Below are 18314 nucleotides of genomic sequence, written 5' to 3' on the forward strand. Positions count from 1 at the left end.
AGTCATTATAGAAAATAACAAATGTCTTAGAATATCTCGCAAAAAGAAATGATCCAATATTAGTTAGAGCTAGTAAGGCCAAACGCTCCGTTCTTGAAGTAAAAGTGCGAGCTTTGCGCCAAAGTGACGTCACTAGAGTGACGTCGGAGAGTCGGCGCGGCGAGAGATACTTCAAAGGAGTGAACCAGCCCTTCTATTCTCTTTAGCCCTGGTTGCTCTTAGGTAGATTTCTACAAACCTCAAAACATCCTACCTTGTGAATAAAACAACTTCATTCACCTTGATTATAATCCACGGGAAATTGTTTTTTTTTTTTTTTAATTTGTTTTTGAAGTAAACTTGAAATCAACCTTAACACCTCAGGCAACCTCACACAAACCTCAAAAACACATTAAACTTTTGTAAACGTTGTTAATTATTCTCCCCCTTATAATATAATTTTCCAAAAATGTTACTTTTCTAAGACTACTGTTACACTTACGAGTGTTTTTAAAAAATACTATAACCCTCGGTCAGACATCAAATTCGAAATTGTTCTATAAAGATATAATAATAATTTAAAATTAAATTTTTTCAATTCTTGAAAGATTGTGATCCTAGGAATTTTAGATTTCATCTGATTCAATGAATAATATTTTGTGCATTTCATTCAATTAATTCTATGAAACTAATTGAAGTAAAATAACGATTTTCACAAAGAAAACGGGGGTGAATTAGTCAAGGTTTATCTTTTCATGACCATAAAGATCCAGAAATAACCTGAATTTGGAAGTGGCTGATTAACAGTGGTAGTGAAAGAGTTTAATGAAAGAAAGCAATCCAACCATACATACTCTGTATTTTTCTCTTTTTTTGAAATTCTACCTATTGAAAATAAAATACTTTCTGATAAGTTGATGGTGGCGTTTGGCTTTTTCCTGTGATTTTTGACAATGATAAAATTAACCCTTGGTGATCGCATTAAGTTTATACATGGGTGTCATGCTGGCCGGAATTAATTTTCATTAGAGGTATAGTAATAATATGTAAGATTATGAAGAAAAAATAAAATTCATTAATTCTTTTTAAACTTAGATATATGTAGCACAATAATATGTTTAAATTTTTGAGTAAAAATAATATTTCATAGCTCTCCATCGTGTGGTATCTTTCAAAGCAGTCTCTAATGTGAAGCCCTGGTTTTCTAGAACACGTGTCGCAAAAAATAATTAGCTTGGCTTCTTCCGCCTTTAGTTTCTCTGTTTGAACATACAGAACAAAAATTTAACTCTTTACATCTTCATAGTGCCGCAATATGTGTAGCTTGCTATTAAGCTGTGGCTAACATCTTTATTGTGGTGGCTGGAAGCAGACATACTACTGGAATGGTAAAAAAAGTGTTGGTGGCTGAGAATAGACTTACGACAGCAAAGGGTTAAATGTAAACATGAAAGTTTTTCAATGAGGTCCTAAACGTTAGTATATTCTTGCTTTCATAGATTTTTCTACCTAATTCTTGTTATTTATATAATTTTCGAGATACCTTTGTTACCGAATTTGTAAAATAAGAATGTACACTTTTTTTTTATTTATCTCATTTACAAATTTCGATTCCTCTTATCATCACATGTTAAAACACATGTGATGATTACGATACGAGAAAAAATGTCCTTCTGTGAAACTCCTTTTGATTCAGATTAAGAAGATGAAGATATTTGTCAGTTCATATTCTCCGAAAGAAAATTATCAATTTTGATCAATTCAGCAATCCTTGAGCTACATTTTGTTAATTCTGAGAATCATTTCCGTCTCGAAATCACGTGATTTCTGAGGAAACGAGAACTCTCCAAATGTTTCCTCAACTCAAAACCTCATGGTACTACTTATTATCAAAATTAAGAATTGTTGTCTGGAATATTATTGCGACATTTTGCGGTATACCGTAACGAATAAGTACATTTTTCGATTAAATTTTTTTTAATTCACAGCTTATTTTATTTCCGTAATTACTTATCACCAAAATTAATTAATCGTCATTTTATTTTATTTTATAACTGACGTAGAACAGTAGACCCGATTTTGAGTTTACGACTATCAACACTCCGCAGCCTTGAAATTTTGAACTCAATTCAAAAGACAAAAGGGATCAAGTATTGGGAAAACTTGCCTTTTTGATGAAACTAGCCCGCATTTGCACCACATGGGGAGAAAAACCACGGTTAGCCTGACGGCAAGGGGACTCAAACCCATGATCCGTCTACCACTGAGGATTATTTACATCAGGACTGTGGTCGGTGCGAGCCGGGTGGGAATTTGTTTCGTCCAGTTAATGCTGCGATTCGAACCCGATTCACCTCATTGGGAGGCGAGGGCTTTTCCCCGTGAGCCATTACAGCTCAATTAATCAGCATTAACGATGCCAGTAATAATATGTTGATTTTTAACTTTTCTTAAATGAATAAGTACCATTTCTGTATTATTTCGCCTTTTAGTACATAGCTTTCTAATTTACCTTAATTCGTAACTATTTCTGAAATTAAATATCATTGACACTAATAATAATATTGGTGTTTTCTTTTTACGTTTCTCCTCAGTGAACTAGCTCCTTTTTTCCCTAAATTTTACTTTTAAGTTCAAAACATTTTTTTTCGGTTCAATTATCCTTAATTTTAAATTATTCAGTTTAATGAAAATGCGTTTTAAAAGCATAACTATAAACAAAATAAACTCGTGGTTTAAGATAACCTCAGAAATATTTATCGAGTGAAGTTGTCCGCTTTTGCTATCACGATATCGTTGATTATTCAGATCACCTGGCATTAAGTACAAAAATAAATTTCGCGATACAGTATGTGCAACAGACATGCTTTTGTGATTAGATCTATAAGCTATCAAATATCATTGATGTTATCTTTAAAATATGTAACAAAACTGAGTCAGCTACGGCTAATTTTTTAAACAATGGCTTTTGCTAATCCAATAAGAAAAGTCCATTTCTTAAATGTCTTTGAATTTAAAAATCTTACTAAAAGTTGAAAATTGGGCTTTGTCATTAGTTTAAAATTGTACTCATTTATCTTCTTGTTGTTCTCTACTGTTTATTCGCGCAATTCGGTATACAGACGCACACAAACAACAATTATTCACAAATTGTTTCATTAAAGGAATGTTTTTATTTTCACTTCTCATTGTGATCCTGATATGTTTAATTTTCGTGTTGTTACAGATGCACACAAGAAACTTGTAAAAATTAAAGTTTGCAAATCATAGTTTTCAATAGAATAGAACAGAATAGAATGATTCATAGTTTTCAATAAAAAAGATTATGCAACGAATGAGAGTTGACCAATTTTTTATTCGATATAAAATTTTATAATTTCCACCTATTTTAATTTTCCAAGCAAGATTGGAAATCATTTTTTACGAAATAATTATACACTTTCATCAAGAAGCTAGTTACTGAAATATTTTTAAAAAAAACTGTGAAATTTTATTATTAATTGTTTTTTTCCTTAAGACAAAGAAAGAAAACTATAATTAAATCATGAAATTATGTAAAGTAAAATTACGCATTATAAAAGCGGACACTTTAATAGCCTCACATTTAATAATCCGATTTTTACTTATTTAGAGCACAATCCTGAATTCGGAAACATAACCTTAAATGTGCTAATTAATTAATAAGGACGACATTTTAATTTAAGAAATAAAACACAAAAATGTACTTTCTCAAATTATTTTTTGCCGTATTTCCAAAGTAAAAGAAAGTTAATCAAAACCTTTTTGCTCAGATTTATGGAACTTTCAATTCACACAAAATTCTATGTAAAATTTTATTTTTATGATGGTTTATTAATTTTCATTTTTTAATTTTCTAAAAAATACAACATCTGTAAGGACTTGGGAGAATCGAATTGAGAAATTAAAAGTTAAGAATGTGATTTCTTGACCATATTTTTTAGTACTGCGGTTTTACTTCATATTTGGAGGGTCAAGTTTTTTAATTTGTTAAAAATATGTATATTTATTTTTTTAAAAAAAGTGTTATTTAGGAATTGATTTCGTAACTTATATTCGCAACTTTTGAAACAATATCATCTTCACTTATGAAGTAGCATATTCAAGATTTTATCCCCATAACATTATTATGAAATCCAAGTACGTTAAAACAAAAGTTAGATCAAAAGTTTATATAGTGTTTGATTTCTTGTGCACTGTTCTTTAATAACACATTTATAATTTAGTTCGAATTTCCGTTTTTTATTAATTGTTAAGTATTTTTTATATAAAATTCAAGGGCCAGGATAGACTGGTTGGTAGGACGTTGGGCTCGTGTTCGTCAGAACGGGGGTTTGAACCCCGCTGGCAAAGAAAACCAGTGTATTAAAAGGTGACTGGTGCACGCTAAATCTGCCGGGATCCTCCAAGTTCCCGTAACAAATCAATACCTCTGGAGGTACTGAATAAAAGCTTGATCGTTCTCTAGTTCTGGTCAAAATAATGATTTGTGGATGAATGAATGGATGTGTGAATGGGTCCACCGTGTAAAACGAACTGCAACATTAGTGTGTGTGGCTGAAATCGTATTATTAGCCATAGATGGAGCCACTGAAAAGCAAGAGGAGCACCCTATGCCTTAAATTCGCTTGGTTTCCCAAAGCTGGCTTGCTGGCTATTGCCAAGTGGCATTTAAAACAGCAACAACATATAAAAATAAGCATAAAATAAATCAATTAAATTTTTAGATAACTTAATATTTCCAAGAAAAAATAAATGCTACATCTCTACTAAAAATTAGTTCATTAAAAGATCATTTTATTTCAAATTTCATATATAAAGTTAAATATTTAAGTGAAAGTACCTACATTTAAGAACGAAATTGTTAATGATTAAAAAAATTAAGATTTTCAGTAATGAGCCCACTTCTACATATATGCCTTTTTTATCGCATTATATAACTTACCTACACATTATATAAATTATTTTTCTAAATACATTAAAATAAAAAAGAAGCGTTTCGATATCTGAAGAATCATCATCAATATTCAAATTGGTTAGGTCCATGTTTTTACTTATTTTCAAAATTTTCATCGAAAATGAAGAAAAAGTATGCGCAAGGTAGGGGTCAAATTAATATTAAGTCAGGAATAAAGAATATTAAAATTATTAAAATAAATATTAATAAATTTTTTAATAATTTTAATTAAATAAAAATAATTATATGGTAAAAAATGTATTATTTAAACAAAGAGCTTTGATTTTTCTTAAATGTGAGGAATATAAAAATTTATAAAATAAAATTTTAATGCAATTTTTAATAATTATAATTAAAATACTTTAATTAAATTTTAATTAATTAATAATTTTAATTAAAAATATATACTTTTAAAAAATGAAAACTATATTTTAAATTCATTTTAATTAAAAATAATTAAATAAATAAAAATAATTATATGGTAAAAAATTTCTTATTTAAACAAAGTGCTTTGATTTTTCTTAAATGCAAAGAATATTAAAATTTTAATAATCTGAAACTTTATCGTTAAATTTCATATTTTATTCTTCATAAAACATTTTACCTGAACCAAATATTTATCATAATTAATAATTAATTAAATTAATTTCATAATAAAATAATAAAAAATAGATTTCAAGTTTAATATCTTTTGTAATCAAATGGGTGCCTCTTTTTAACTAGATGTCCGGGACCATTGCCGATCTTGCACACCACAGGAACATAGATGCGTTGTTCTTTCCCATCAAAAGCACTAGTATCTAAACATTGAACGTCTCCCAGTTATTCAAATATAGCTGCACAACGTTTCTTAAACCTTATCTCATCTACCAGACTAATTTTTCGCTTCGTTATTAAACTTTTGGGATAATTAGAAAACTATTTCACTTGCCAATTTCACATTATGTTCGACCCACGTTGACCACTCGGTGGAAGGTAATACCTTAAGAGAGTTTTTTACAACGTAATCAATTGCAGCTGATTTTAAAGAGATATCGTTCACCATGTCAGACAACGAAAGAACGTCACACACATTATTCAACGACAGAACAGATTCCAGGTACCCTGAGCACATCTCTTTCAAAGAAAGAACTTCATATTTGTCAGCGACAACTAAAAGATTCTTCGCACTTTCCACATCCAGTTTGTCAACTGTACCGGAATACAAGTATTCCAGAAACAATTTGAGTGTTTTGGATTCCACATCATGAATTTCAACCACACCATTCTTGCTCTCGAGCATGTCTCGCTCAAACATGGCACTGAAAACAGGCGATCTGACAGCTAGCAATGCCTTGTGCGATGGAATTACTTCGTTATCTGCTTTTAAGACAACATCAGTAAATTTTGAATCTGTAAGCATGTTCTTTAGATGACTTTGAAGGCGAAACAAACTTACACTGTTCGATGTTGAAGCTTGGCATTCATTTGAATGAGACTCGGAACTTAGCTGAGTACTTTGTAGTTTGTTATGGTCAATCACACCTAAATCTTCTTTGAAGTACTCAATTGTAGAGAAAACCTCATTATTCGTTGAGGATATTTCAATATTCATTTTGATATCATTATTGGGAACACTCCTTGCGGGCCCATGAACAATACCTGCAAGATTTCGACTTGCATCTGAAATCAGCAAAGCAAATTTTTTTGATAGAATTTGAACTCCTTTTGAATCTAGGAAAGTTACGATGCAAGAAATAAACCGAGATTTAAACTTCTCAATTCTTGACCATATTTCCACTCGAATTTCATCGCCCACAACTTTGCAGTTTATTTCAACTGAAGACATATCAGGAAAAATGATTTTCTTTTTGCTTAACCATTCACGAGATTTCGGAATAATGATAATCGAAGTATGTTTGAAATTATCCAAGCAAAACTCAGTCAAAGCTTCACATCTAGAGTAAGAAAATTCGTTTGGCATTAATGGCAGCACATCGTGAGTTTTTATCAAATAGCAGCTAAGTATTAAAGTGCCAGTAGGCCAAAGTTCCATTTCCTCCTGTAGTTCTCTGATTTTAATTAACTCTAAATCTTTGGACTTGTCTCCTCTATGAATTTCTTGGTTTTGAATTTCACAAACTTTCACAATAATATCATTAGAGTTGCACAACTCGAATCGTAAATCGATTGTGATTTTATCTTCACTTTCATCATCTTTGTTATATTTATAGCGATACAATTTACATGCAACACTGTCGACCGAGGTTTCAGAACAGCCCCTTGGATAAAGAAATATTGACCATTCACTTCCACCTAAACTGTTGACTCTAAATAAAGGACTCATAATGTATTGGCCATATCTTTGAAACGCAAAAGAATAATTTTCTATTTTCCATGAGCATAAAAATTCCTTATTTTCAAATGACGCCATTTTATGATTACAAATACGAAGTATGTATTTTGAAAGTCAACAACTATTCTGAAGCTTTTATTAAGCTAAAGTGTGATTACTTCCTCCTAAACTAGAAACATTTTTTTATCTAAGAATATTCATTGTTCTTTTTTGTGTAATAACGCATGCGCTGAACTAACAGAACAGAATACACAATCTGTTGATATCTTACATACACACGTTTATCTAATACTGTTTTGACTTTAAAATAACGAGTGCGAATAAGATATTAATATATACATAGATGTTAATATCTTATTTGAACACGTTATTTTAAAGAGAAGAAATAAAAGAAATTAAAACTCTCTTATCAAATCAGTCCACGTAACAAGAATAATTTATCAGATGTGCTTTTCCCACCCTTTCAATTTCTTGATCATGTGAATAAAATATTCAAATAATTTATATTATTTTTAACGTAAAAATCAAGTAGTTTGTTATTCGGTTTATTAAATTCTTAACGCTCTTTTTTTGCTCGGACTGCTATAGCATTTCCTTTGTTTAATTTTTCCTTTATTCAATTGAAAAATATTTTGAACTTTGCTTCGTTCGTTTTATTAGAAATAAAATGAATCATTAGAAAAAAATTTACATATATACATTTTGATTAAAAACTGTAAATTTAAAAAATGCGTCAGCATTATTTATTAAAATATTACAGTAAATATGTGCAAAAAAAATTGTTTTTTTTTTTTAATTATACTATATTATTTAAAATAATCAAAGTTTAAATTATGTGTAAAAACAACGAAAATATCAAGATAAAATTTATTCAACAGATTTATTCTTATGTAAATTTTTTATTATTAACACGTAAATTTAACCTCTAATTTTTTATTTGTTTCATTTCAAGAAGACATCGATTGATGTTACGTGCACTAGAAATCAATATCGAGGGACATTTTGAGCACCATATTTGGTGATCTCAAACATGCTAACATGTTAATTAATTATTGAAGACTATATTTTAAGTTTTTTTTGTGTCTGATTTCGTTACTTAAAATATCTTCTGTACTAAGTAATTCTCATATTTTAGGTCATCTACAACCTTTAATATTGAGTCCTAAAACGTGAAGATCAGATCATTAGATCAAAAGTAAATAGGATAGTCAGTTATTTTATTTGGCGCACTGGTCATTTATAATACGAAGATTTTCATTAAATTCTCGTGTTTCAAAAAACATATTTGGAATTTTTTTTTAAATCGTAAAGAGAATTGACATAACATTATGTGTTAAATAAAATTACATATTAAATAAAAGAAAGTCTTTCTGCATATGTTACAGTAGAACCTACTAAAATGCGTTAAGGGTTTCATTTTGGACATCACATCGTAAATGAGTTTTTAGATCTGGACACAGCTCGAAATTCGTGTTTGCGAAAATGGTCACTGCTCTACATGCGTATTTAAGAAAACAAACAAAACTCATACGCGTATCAGAAAATGAACACAGCTCAAAATGTGTGCTCACGAAAATAGACAAAGTTTAAAATCGTGCTTATGAAATGGACACAGTTCAAAATGCACATCTTCGAAAATGGACATAGTTTTGAAAGGAGTGTTTATACAAAAATGGACACAAGAAAAAAATACGCCTGATCAGTTTTCCCCACAAATTTAGCAATTAAATGAAGACTTACGCGCTTTTTTTTTTTCGGGGGACAGAATGTCAATGTATATTACGGGTGCAACTTTTCAGGTGGTATCTCCATATTCAGAACTCTAAACAATAAAGTGAGTTTTAAATTCCTACAACGTAAATTTATTACCACTATTATAAGTTTATAGGACAATATCCCTTGGTGAAAGAGAAACAGTTGACTTTTATAATATTTTCAAAAGATATAATTATTTTAAAATATTTTCAAAAGATAATTTAATAAAATGTACCAAGTAATTTATGCAAATGGGAGATACCACGTTACGAATTTATTTGGATTCATTAGTTTATTCTTAACTCATAAACGAAAACTTGAAAAATGGAATCAAATTCTATGCTAATTTTCCTAAATAAATTTTTTTTAAATATACATATCATTCTGCACCCGTTTTCTTAAACCTGTATTTTGAGCTATGTCCATATTCGAACACGTATTCCAGATTTTAAAAGTCATCGACAATATGGAATTATAATATACGATAGGGAAATACAGTAGACTGATTTTAAGTAATATCAAATATTATATATTAAGTGTTGAAAAAATATTAAATAAAATTAAATATTAAATAAATATTGAATAGAATTAAATATTGAATGAATATTTAATAAAAAAATATTTCTGAAAATCCTCCAACGAAACATTCTGAAATACGCTAAGTTTGTTTGGTTAGGCAAACCATGGATTTATAGAAAAAAATTAAAATTAAATGAAATTGAACGAACTCATCCAAAGCATTTTCTATTGCACCGAAATATTTGCAAATCTATAGATTAATATTTATCAATTGCATATTCATTTATTTTACTTCGATGGTTAAAATTAGATTTTACAGTTGCTATACATTAAAATGATTTTAAAAGTTTTGAGTTTCAACCATCAACGTCTATCGCTAATATACTCATAAATATTATGAATAAATTATTGAAATTATCATAATTTCATAAAAATGCTCGTCTGGTTGTTGAGATCTTTTGAATTTCTATCAGAACTGAACAAATAAATTCAAACATTTTATATACTAAACACATCAAACAAATTTAGTTATTTTAAGTATTAAATATTTTCTTCGAGTAACAACTTTCTCTTTTAGAAATTTAATTTAAAAATTTTAAACAATTATTAAAATTTGAATTTTAAAGAAACGTTTAATTTCTTTATTTTCAATGTTATAGGTAATATTTAAACAGAAAGGTAAAAACAACGTTATAAAAAATACGCACAATATACTAATAGCAAAATACATTTAACAACAAACGTTTTGAAGATATTATTTACAGTTGGGGTTTAATTTTTTTTAGTAATTTATCCAGATTTTCTGTAGAGGCTCAAAATATTATAAAACTAATTCTTCCTCTTCAGTTCTTTGAATGAAAATAAATATAATAATGAAAAGAAATCATGAGATTTACATACACATTATTAGAATGCAAGTCAAAAATTGAATAAAAGATTACACATTAGAGTTCATAAACTAACCCGTTATCTGTTTTTAATGTTTTTGATGACGAGCTAGGGTATTTGTGCACCCTTTTTTGACATAATATAGAGATCCGGTTTAGTACTTCTATTTCATCTTGTTTTTGGCGCAGTGTAAACTAAATATCCTGAAAATTAACTTTCATTTAAATACCTCCATAATCACAACAGGGGGTGACAAAAAGCAAGTAGCATTAAAACAGATTAGCGAATAATACTCAGGAAATATAATAAATATAGTCAATACAACAATAAAATATAGTAAATATCGAAATATGAGTCATCGAAACATTAGTTTTTTTCTTAACTGGAAAAGGCTAAATAAAAAAAATAAGCCAATTTAATTGCATTATGAAAATAAAAAGGATTCCTTAAAATAACTTTTCATCCTCTCAGTCCTCCAAAGAAACAGTTTTGGATGTTTTTAATTTGACAATTTATCAAAATGTGATAACTTTTATTTTTTCATCAAAACTCCCGATGTTCGATCATCTGTAAATAAGTATTTGCTATACGCTACATTATATAATACGTTTTCGGGAAGACTTTTTTTTTAAATATACTAATAGCAATAATCACAAAGCAACCAGCACAAAAGAATTACACCAAACGTTTTAAAGTTCTTTAAAGGACAATTATTAATTATCTACTAAATAAACTCTTTGACTCAACATTAAGCTTTTGAGACAATTTAAGAAACAGTTCAGTGGCAAGTTTTACATTATTCTCAACCCATGTGGACCATTCTGGTGAAGGTAAAATTTTAAGAGAGTGTCTTACAATGTAATCAGTGGCAGCAGATTTTAAGGTGGCATCATTCACCAGGTCAGCCACATATAGCACATTACACACATTATTAAGTGACATGACAGATCCCAGGTAACCGGAACACATTTCTTTCAGAGAAAGAACTTCATATTTATCAGAAATAACCATAAGATTTATAGCATTTTCGTCATCCATTTCATTAACTGTTCCAGTATATAAGTACTCCAGAAATAATTTCAGAGTTATGGGTTCCACGTCGGGCATTTCAACAATACCGGTCTTGCTTTCGAGCATGTCTTGCTCAAACATAGCACAGAAAACAGGCGATCTAGCTGCTAGAAGTGCCTTGTGGGCCGGAATTACTTCATCATCTGCTTTTAAATTTACATCAGTAAATTTAGAATCTGCAAACATATTCTTTAGGTGGTTCTGCAAACGTAAGATGCTGTATACACNAGTTTTACTTAAAAGTTCTCTTCCTTTTGAATCTAAGAAAGTTACGATGCAAGAAATAAAGCGTGAGTATTTGTACTTAACTGTTGAGCAAACTTGGACGTAAATTTGATCGCCAACAACTTTGTAGATGAGCACAACTGGGAGCATATCAGGAAAGATTATTTCTTTTCTCCTTGACCATTCGGAAGATTCCGGAATCCTGATAATCCAATTATGCTTAAAGTTATCCACACAAATTTCAGTAAAGGCTTCGCAACTGGAATATTGATTTCCTCTTGGAACAAATGGCAACACATCGTGAGTTTTTATCAAATAGCAGCGGAGTACTAAAGTGTCTACAGGCCATAGTTCCATTTCCTCTTGGAGTTCATCGATTTTGACTAACTCAAACTCTGTTGATTTGGCACCTCTAAGAATTTCTTGATTCTGAAAATCACAAATTTTCACCGTATTGCCATTTAAGCTCGCCAACTCGAATCGTAAATCGATAGTAATTTTCTCTTCACTTTCATCGCCTTCGTTGTATTGATATCGATACAATACACATGCAACACTGAAGGACATGTATCGACCATAACCTCTAGGATAAAGTAAAATTGTCCATTCACTTCCCCCTAAATTTCCGACTTTAAATAAAGGACTTCGAATGCACTGTCCACATCTTTGATAAGCAAAAGAATAATTTTCTATTTTCCATGTGCATAAAAAGTTTTTATTTTCACCTGTCGCCATTTTATATTTCAATACTAAATAAGGAATATTTGGTAATGAAACCTTGCTTTGTAGCTCTCCAGAAATAATAAATTTCAGCTCTTTCTTCCAAAACATGAAACAGAAGGAAGAATCATTTTCTACCCGTTATCGAGATAATCACGCATGCGCAAAACTTGTTTTAACAGGGAAAGAGAAGGAATGGACTTCGTAATCTATGTTCAAATCATTTTTGTATGCGTTTAATATGATGACGTGTAATGTTTTACGTCCTGAAGAGAAAAAAAAAAGCGAAATTAATTTTAAGTCTATCTTAATTTAAAATGAACTATGATTTTGATTTAAAACGAATTAAATTAAGCAGAATAATTTATTTTAAGTGTTTTTAAAAAAATAATTTTTAAAAATTAAGTTTTGACGAAGTTAAACAATCTACTTTAAACAATCCTAAAATCTTTTTTTTATTATATTATACAGATTAATTATTAGAGGTATAGCAGCAAATTTTAGGTTTTGTATACGTTATCATACATATTTAAATGAATCAATTTCATAATTTTTACGTGTTTAATTTTTCTTATTTTTTTATTTTCTTATTTTTTTTAATTTTATTATTTTTTTAAGCAACTAAAATTAGATTGTCAAAATGTTACGGAAATATGGTTTAAATTTAAAATTAAAATCATTTTTATTTATTACTTTTCACAATTAAATTTAGTTTCCTTTTATTTAATTAACTAAATATGTAAAGGTTATTATTTTTTTTGTTTATTCTTTCATTGGCTTATTCAATTTAATCATAACCTAAATACATAAATTGCAAATTCGAATGACTTAACTAGATATAATAGAAAATTCAAATTTCCTCCACTCAATTTTAATCATAAATATTCTTTCATAATGAAACTTTATAGCATTTCAATTTTATATTTAGTCTGGCGAATCTTCTAAAGTTTTCAATTTAAATCGCATTTTATTCTTATTTCAATTATGTCAGTTATTATTGAATAGATATATGTTTCATATTTTAATTTTTATAAAATTATGCAGCATTCGTTAATTTTTTTTTTCTTCTCCTATTTACGGTGCTCTTTTAAAACTATTTCTGATGTATCATTTAAAATTAAAGCAATAAAATATACCAATATTTTTAAGACGTGAACACTTTCCTTTCAAATTAAAATAAGTAACTGCTATTGCTGTATGCGTTGATGTTTAATTGAAATTTGTTTTATAGATATCAGAACATGATGTTTAAAAACTTAAAATTTGAATTCTTTAAAATAATTGTACTTTAAATAAATGGCAATAGAATAATTTGTAATTTAAATGATTTTTTCTTTGAGTCATTAAATATGAAACTAATTTTCGAAAACAACTTGACACGAAATAAAAATTTTATTTTGCAGTAAAATGGTAACGAATAATAAAGGAATTATAAACTAAATGCATATTTAGCGAGAGAATATGTAACAGGGCTTTAAGACACCTTATGTACCGTGATATTTGGTCTCTAAAAATGATTATAAAAATATTACTGCTATCATTAATATTAGATATAATTTTCAAGAATTACTAATATGACTATTAAAATTAGTCTTTCACCAATAGAGAATCTGAAAATAAAAATAAAAATTCTATGTGCTAAATGCAAATTTAAAAAGATAATTTGCAATAGAACTTAAATGCAGTATCGTGATATTGAATAGCCACAAATGATTATAAAAATGGTGGTTCCATTAGTTATTATTTTCGAGAATCACAGTTATGAAAGTGCCAAATCTTGACTCTCACAATTTTGTGATGTGAAACAAAAATTAATTAATTAAGCTATTTATTCAGCAAGAACATTTCTAGCATAGATAAAGAAGAGGTATTGTTCACCAAAAATAATTATAAAATAGTAATAAAGCAAGTATTAATTTACGGAAATTTCATTTTGATCTTTCAGATCACTTAATAAAATACATTTTTTACCCTAACAGTGCTAGATAATGCTGCTATTTCTAAAATGACACTATTATTTAAACTATTATTGTTAATCCAAATAACGTCATAAAGATCTTCTGACACAAATTGTATGAGCAGAAAGTTTTGTTCACAATCTTTCTAAGTATGTCTCAGTTTTGACCTCGAGAAATTTCTATTATTTTCTGTGAATCTTAATATTACTTTTTTATTAGAAAAGTTTCTGAGTTATGAAAAGGTTTTGACTTGTGCAATTTTACCCATTTTTTCCCCTCTTACATCAAAGCTAGAGCCATACTGTTTCATTTGAACTAATATGAGAATGTTTATTTCGAAATATGAGAATGTTTATTTCGATATGAGAATGTTTATTTCGAAAAGAATTGAAGAGAAATTAAAAGTATTCTACCCATTGGTTTATTTGTCGAGTCAGTTTCCTTTTTTTTATAATTTCCAAAATCCTTGTTGAGTTCTATTATTGCCCCGCCCATTTTAGTTCTTCAGTATGAAATTATAAAAAAAAAAAATTTTGTTAGATGTAGACGGACCTGGTTATCGTAAAGATAGAAGGGGCGAATAACCAGAAATACAAAATATAGGGGTTCCCACCTTTTAATGTTTAAAAAACTTTAATTTTACACTTAAAACTTTACTCAAGTTGGTACTTATTCATTAAACTTTTACACTTCTTGAATCTTTACCCAAATTGTCCAATGACGCATATGAGCCAATACTTACTTTTGCTCCAGTGTAAACATAACTGCAACGATTTTCTATTTAATCAAAACTTTCGGACTCATTCTGATCAGTAGGCAACATGTGAATAGGAGTCATTTTCAAAATGGGGAGACATTTGAAAAATATTTTTAAAAATTTAAAAATATTGTAATTACTACTTGAGAAAATTTTAGCTGCAATTGTAATGTTTCTTGTACAGAAAACTAAAAACAACAACGCACGTTTTGGCTTAGAGCATTAAGTAAATAAAAAACTTGAACCTGGATTATTTTTCCTTCTATTACCAATACTCAAAAAAGTTCAAATAAAAAAACAAGTAATCTGAAACAGAAAACATCTCAGTTTTAGTACTCACATTGTAGTTAAAACCATGTATAGAATCAATTATATTTTCTATGTTATTATTTTTATCAACATAAAAATATTTCCCTTCTGTTACTATTTACGAAACAATTTAAACTTTTAAATTGCGCATTTGTATTTGAATTTGTATATTAAAAAGTTTTCACACAGCTTACTCGCTAGTCAAATTTACACTCTCTGTAAGTCGTTAAAAGTGCCTTATTGTCATTTATACAGAGATTTAAAGCATAATAAGTGGTAGATAACAGAATAGAAATAGGTTACACAATGAAAAGCTGATAGTAGATCTATATTTTAAATAATGTTGCGTTGCAAATTACTGAGCTTTAGCCATATAAATATTGATACCTACCTATATTTCTTTGAATGAATTTAATATGTAAAAAATTAATAAAAAGTTAAACATTAATTGAATCTGAATTTTGTTTTATTGCCAATGTTTAAAAATGTTTAAATAAGAAAAAATAACTCATCAGAAACAAAGAAATATCATGGTTTGACACCTTTATTATTGTTACATACGAAGCTCATTCAGAAAGTAAGTTTCCCTATTTTTTTTAAAAAAAAAAAGAACTCATACTTTCAGGAACATATTTATTGGATTCAAATACAGCAATGTTTCAACTATTTTTTAACGTAGCCACCACCAGAATTGAGACACTTGTCGTATCGTGGGACCAACTTTTGCATCCCTCTGTCGTAGAACTCTGCCTCCTGTGAATGAACCACGTAGTGAAACAGTAAACGCTGACCGTTACTGTGAAACACTGCGGAACGACGTGCCATTCAAAACAAGAGGCGTGGAATGCTTAATGCAGGTGTTGTGCTCCTCCATTACAATGCTCGTCCACATACGGCTCGGCGCACAGCAGCTGGCTTGACGAAATTTGGCTCGGAGATGTTTGATCATCCCCCCTGATCTTGCTCCCAGCGATTTTCCCGTTTTCTTGCTCCTCAAGAAATTCCTGTCCTCCGGTGAGCGTCTTGGCAACGACGAAGAGCTGAAGACGTCTGTCACACGCAGGTTCCATTCACAGGCGGCAGAGTTCAACGACAGAGGGATACAAAAATTGATCCCACGATACGACAAGTGTCTCAATTCTGGTGGTGGCTACGTTAAAAAATAGTTGAAACATTGCTGTATTTGAATCCAATAAATATGTTCCTGAAAGTATGAGTTTTTTTTTTAAAAAAAATATAGAAACTTACTTTCTGGATGCACCTTGTACATGTAGAATCAATTTTTTTTCTATATAATTAATTTTATTATTATTATGAAAGAAAAATAAATTCCACTTTGTTACTATTTACGGAAATAATCTTTAATTTGAGCTTAAAAATATTTAATCTCTACTTTTGCTTTTAAAAAGCTAGTTATGATCTGCGATGATAAAGAGTGCATTACCACTACACTTAGTAATGATATGCTGCTCCTTTATCTATGCTTGCGATGATAAAATTTCCTGGAAACAATCGATTCTATCTAGTGGTGTGCCGATGGGTGGGAACGGTCGCAGGCATCAAGCAGAATATATGACTGATGAGAACTCAAAAATTTTAATTCAATTATTTTTGTTATGAAAATTACATTTTTCTATAAATACTTGGCTCATGCAAAATAGTAAATGTAGAATAAACAATATAAGAACATGCGAACAATATATAATATGAAGAATAAACTACGATTCAATAACAAATGGATTCATTAAGATTTTAAATATTGTTAGATTTAAAAAATATTTACAAATACTCCTTTGGAAATAATTTATTTTAAAACACGTATTTAGATTTTTATAAATCTATACATTTCCTATAGATTTATAGACTTATCATACTCTCCTTATTTTATTTCTGTTTTTTTAATGTGCTTTACTTTTGGCCTCTTAACTCTTAATTTCTTGTTTACGAATTTCTGCTCTTAACTTCATTAACGTTCAATTTAAGATACTTAAATCTGTTATTAATTTGTGTAATTTCTTAACTTCATTAAAGTTCAATTTATCATTAAATCTGTTATCAATTTTCAATGTATATGTAACATTTACAACGTATATGTTTAAATACTGCATATTTTATTATTAATTATTAACTTTTGCAGATTATCATTTATGTTTTAATTACAAGCTTGATAATGTGCTGATGATAATCACCCATTGGCTGAACGGTAGCACTTCGCGCTGTCGTGCAACAGGTCCCTGGTTCGATCCTCGGGCCGGGCAAGGCTGACTCAGCCTTTCATCCCTTCAGTGGGTCGATAAATGAGTACCAAGCATGCTAAAGAACTAAACACTGGGGGTTCCGCGTACGGCTGACCACCTGACCGGAACATCTGCTCCTGCACCCCAGAGCCCAAGGTCAAGAAAACTGAGATGGACACAGTAGGCCTTGTCCCTCTATGGGATGTCACGCCGCTGAGTTTAGTTTTGATAATGCATATTTTAATTATGCTATATGAATTTATTCTTTAATTGTTTATGACAGCACTTTTCCTGCTCGTTCTTTAATTGAAATAAAAAAAAATACTAAAAAGCAAGAATAATGGAAAAAAGATATTTATCCGCTTTGTGGAACCGTAAAAATCAAAATATTATTGAAGTGATACTTCTTATGTGACTTCCAACAAGGTTGCGTTAAACGTTTAACGCTACATTTTTATTGGCCGGGAAATCACGTGGTAGGATCCATCATTTCCATATTGTTTTGGTTCTCACTAGTATAAAAATAATAAAAGTCATGAAAGTATTGTTTTTCTACAAAATATTTTAGTTTGATTTGATACACATA

General features: G+C 29.3%; 1 protein-coding gene across 1 annotated transcript; it reads right to left on the bottom strand.

Annotated features, from left to right (window-relative positions):
• Positions 1-5498: 5498 nt before the first annotated feature.
• LOC139425076 (uncharacterized) lies at positions 5499-7382 on the bottom strand. Its single transcript, XM_071178111.1, has one exon. It carries the CDS (start codon positions 7365-7367, stop codon positions 5865-5867), a length of 1503 nt encoding a protein of 500 aa, XP_071034212.1. The 5' UTR covers positions 7368-7382; the 3' UTR covers positions 5499-5864.
• Positions 7383-18314: the final 10932 nt, after the last annotated feature.

This window comes from Parasteatoda tepidariorum, chromosome 2 (genome assembly GCF_043381705.1).
Source record: "Parasteatoda tepidariorum isolate YZ-2023 chromosome 2, CAS_Ptep_4.0, whole genome shotgun sequence".
NCBI classification, from domain to species: domain Eukaryota; kingdom Metazoa; phylum Arthropoda; class Arachnida; order Araneae; family Theridiidae; genus Parasteatoda; species Parasteatoda tepidariorum.

Coding starts and splice junctions, on each gene's coding strand:
- LOC139425076 (XM_071178111.1), bottom strand. CDS start 7,367: ATGGCGTCATTTGAAAATAAGGAATTTTTATGCTCATGGAAAATAGAA.